General features: G+C 37.8%; 1 protein-coding gene across 1 annotated transcript; it reads right to left on the bottom strand.

Moving 5' to 3' along the window:
* Nucleotides 1-238: 238 nt before the first annotated feature.
* LOC139881222 (bifunctional riboflavin biosynthesis protein RIBA 1, chloroplastic-like) lies at nt 239-3233 on the bottom strand. The gene is given in 10 exon segments (XM_071865736.1): nt 239-439; nt 644-765; nt 768-936; nt 1038-1167; nt 1262-1510; nt 1512-1582; nt 1668-1889; nt 1978-2180; nt 2183-2316; nt 3172-3233. Coding segments are annotated over 10 exon segments (1563 nt in total).
* Nucleotides 3234-4384: the final 1151 nt, after the last annotated feature.

Genomic DNA, 4384 nt, shown 5'->3' with positions numbered 1-4384 from the left:
TTCTAAACATAATTAGTGAGAGTATTAAAAAGGGTAAATTTGACAATCCATAAAAAAGGTGTGTTATTAGACTTTAGAGGTGTGCATTTAGACCCACCCGCAAACTAGCACGCAACTAAGTATGAACTATTGTATTACAATCGATAACTTCTATTACAAGTAATTCTTGCTTGAATTTTGACAAGTACAAAAAAACACATAAATAAAGCAAAAGTCTTGCATCTAGGCATTATTATTATCAGCTGCTGAGAGGGCTATTATTGGCAACTCCATAGACGTGACCCATTTTTGCACGTTTTGTTTCCAAATATCTCTTGTTTTCCTTTGTGATCGGAGTGACTAATGGTACCCTTCTGGCGATGGCCAACCCGTAACCTTTCAGACCGATATATTCTGCAGGGTTGTTTGTCATCAGCTTCATCGTTCGAACACCGAGTTCCTCAAAATCTGCAAGAAAATAGAAAGAAATTAAGAAATCCTGTATTACCCTTCATTAGTACGATAAAATAACGTATATAAAGTATAAATATCGACTATTCAGTTCTTTGTGATTTCAGATGAATGAGGGGTGAATTCGTAACTTTTGAAAATGTAAGGACATAAACAGAGAACATGGAAAACCTCAGGGGTGTTTTTCTCATACCTGAGCACCAATGCCGTATTCACGAGAATCAACAGGCAAGCCGAGCTCCTTGTTAGCTTCGACAGTGTCTCGGCCATCATCTTGCAAGTTGTAAGCACGAAGCTCATGTCCCAAGCCAATAACCCTTCATGGCCACATAAGTACACCAATACGCCTCTGCCAGCAGCCTCTATCTGCTTCATTGCAAGACTCAGCTGGGTCCCACAGTCACATCTTGCCGATCCATATATATCTCCGGTCAGGCATTCCAAATGTACCCTCACCAGAATATCTCGCCCATCTCCCACATCACCCTGTTTTTCACCACCACCACAACCTTAAACTACTAAAATGACAAAAAAAAGAAAAGAAAAAGGTGGCTCTTTTAATCAAAACTAACAAAAAAAAATGTCACCTTGACCATAGCAATATGTTTGATTCCATCGATGATTGATCTATAACAGTAAGCTTGGAAGGGGCCCCACATTGTAGGTACACGAGCAGCAGCAGAAAGATCTACCAATTTGTCTCTCTTTCTCCTAAACCTGTCAACTGTCGCACCCTCACACATTAGAAACTATTAGAGACAAATTCCTAGTAAAAAGAGTTTAAAAAAGCTCTTTTTTTGGATGAAAAGACCTGATTAAATCGGCAATGGATACAATTTTTAAGTTTTCTTGCTTTGCAAATTCATGAAGCTTTGGAAGCCTAGCCATGGAACCATCATCATCCACGACTTCACATAAGACTTCGACAGGGTCAAAGCCAGCTAGCATTGCAAGGTCAACGGAAGCTTCTGTGTGCCCAGCCCTTTTCAACACACCACCTTCTCTGTATTTCAATGGAAAAATATGACCTGGCCGGTTGAAATCCTCCGGTTTCGACTCTCGATGCGAGACTTTGCACGGTTACCGCCCTGTCGCTAACTGACACCCCTGTCGTTGTTCCATGTTTGGCATCCTGCAAAAAGTATAGTATCAGAACAATGAAAACAAGAAAAGCAAAATTAAGAAATGTTCAAATTGTTCTTGTTGAAAATACACACCACTGTGACTGTGAATGCAGTGCAAAGTTTCTCCTCATTCTCCTTTTGGTTAACCATTAATGGAAGATTCAACCTTTCGAGATCTTCTTCCTTCATACTCACACAAACTATTCCAGTTCCATGCTTCACAATAAAAGCCATAGCTTCAGGGGTTGCCAACTGTGCCGCCATGATCAGATCTCCTTCATTCTCTCTGTCTTTGTCATCCACAACCACAACCATCTGCTTTTCCCAAGTCAGTGAACAGGAAAAAGAAAAAAAGACAGGAAGACACAACAAAAATAAATAAATCATAAAAAAAAACACTGACCTTTCCTTGCCTAATGTCTTCAATGGCCCCAGGAGTTGAGGAAAAGCCTGGTGTGGCAAGATCCAAATCAAATTCAACACTATCAGCTTCAAAACCATTTCCAGCAAGCGCAGTGTCTGCCGAGAGGGATCCGAATGCTACTGCATCAGACTGCGCCTCGACCAGACCATTTTGATCGGAGAGATCGCCTTCGCCGGATACACGGCTGCTCTAATTTTTCCAACACCCCGGATACCAGATGAGGATTTGGTTACCATGCGGGGCAAGGAAAGATTTGAAGCACATCCGTTTTCGGAGAATAAATGCAATCCATTGTACAGCTTGAAGTTCTTGCATAACCTGAATAAAAGAGTTAAAGACGATAATATTTCAAGTGAGCAATGATAAAAGACTAAATCAAGTCATATCTAAAAATGGTTTCAACTGACGTAAGCAATTTTGGCAGTTCATAAGAAATAGAACAAGCATTAGACAGTGACATGCGTCCATTTCCACCACCTTCGCCTATTGTAATCAGATTTGAAATTCAGAATATCATATTCACTACATGAACAGACTCATTTACACACCTAAGTGTATAGATCAAACATATCCCACTAATAAGAGAAAGGATAAACCCATAAAGTAATATTCATGTTCACAGATTTTTTATACTATCCCAAAATCCTTTGAACAATAACAAACCAAGTATTGAAGACACATTTTCACAACCAGTTTCGGAAGAAGACAAAATTAGAAGATCAAAATCATGCATTATCAATTCATATTCGAACACAAGAGGTTCCACACAACCAAAGCCTATGAAACTACTTTCCGCTTCAGCCTAAAGAAAGATGCTCTTAGAAAAAAATCAACTTTTATAGAAAAAAATGAGAATTAGAGGAAAAGCTTGACCTTTTGTGTTCTTAATTCAAATCAAAACTCCATAACGACACAACAAATTTTATAAAGCGGTCCAGAGAATGCAATAGCAATAGCAATCACACAATTTGTATCATGTGATCCAGAGAATGAATGGTCAACACGCCTTCTACATCAAAGTTGAATGTTTGAATCCAGACATGTCGGGATTATTTTACAAAACGTAACAAATGAAATACAAAAAACCACAAATACAAATGAACCCAGACGAAATTTAACACAAATATCGAAACTTTTCATGGAAAATTAATTTATGTTTTCATAAAAGCTTACTTTGGACGACGAGCCAGAGCTGTTGTTGTTGAAGAACAAGAGAGGTAGGTGGAAGCCGCCATTTTTAAATCTTCTCCTTCTTCTTCTAAATAGGCTTCTCTTGAAATGAATGTGTAGACAAACTCATGGCCATGGTCTATGAAGCCCTCTCACATGTCCTAGTTCTCCTTATTATATAATTTAACACTGAAAACTCCTGATTTCAAAAAGAAAAAGTTACTTATACATAATTACTCCAAATTTACATAAAATTGGTTTTCTTTTGCACAGTAATTCCGTTGCTCTCAAGCCAAAAATGATGAAAATATTCAGAGATTGAGCACATGCCAACACCTCAATCTTTTTAAAGTGTTTATACTGCAATTGTGTTGTCTACAAACAAAAAGGGTGAGCCTAAAATCTACAATCATACTCCAGGCATCACTTTTTCAAACATAAAACCGAGACCACAAGCAATACAAAGCTCTATATCTAATCAAGCTATAATATAATCAAATAACCTGAGATATTGCTCAAACGTAACCTGAAAACATAATGAAAGAAATGAAGCAGAAAGTTTAACATGCAAAGCTCAAAATGAAACATCCACCAAAGACCCAACTCCATGAATCAAAAGACCCAACTCCATGAATCTATGTATCCAAATTCTCAGATTATATTTTCAAATGCCCAAGTCTCCAATTGAAAAGAAAAATGTAATTTTGAGACATTTATTCCAGGAGTTTCGTACCTGCTGATTTTGAATCCTGGGTGGTGACCTGATAAATATCACAGCAGCAGCGAATTGGGTTCTCCGCCGTTGACGGTGGCGTGACGGAGGTGATGGTGGTCGAAAGGTTTGAACTTTGAGAAGGAGAAGAGTGGGAGAGAATTGCAGGGGAACTTTTATCTGTGCTTATAACTTGATCCACATTGTTATTCAAATGTTACAATTTATTCCCTATAGTTTTTCTTGTTTAAACTGGAGGAATTGATTACAAACAAATGTATCACGGAGTATTGTCTCATACACAAAAGTGGCAATCTTATATCTTTACGTACTAAGCAAGCCACCAGTATCTTTCTATTCTTGATATTTTTGAAACATTTACATACATTGTCCATTGATATTTGATACATAATGTTACAAGATAAAATTACACAAATCTGATGATGATTGTATAAGCTTTGGCCATGAAGGGTGGGACGAAATTGTTTGCTGATATCTCTTTAT

This window comes from Rutidosis leptorrhynchoides, unplaced genomic scaffold, assembly GCF_046630445.1.
Source record: "Rutidosis leptorrhynchoides isolate AG116_Rl617_1_P2 unplaced genomic scaffold, CSIRO_AGI_Rlap_v1 contig132, whole genome shotgun sequence".
NCBI lineage: Eukaryota > Viridiplantae > Streptophyta > Magnoliopsida > Asterales > Asteraceae > Rutidosis > Rutidosis leptorrhynchoides.
Note: the sequence above shows the minus strand (reverse complement) of the source record. Positions and strands in the feature narration are given on the sequence as shown.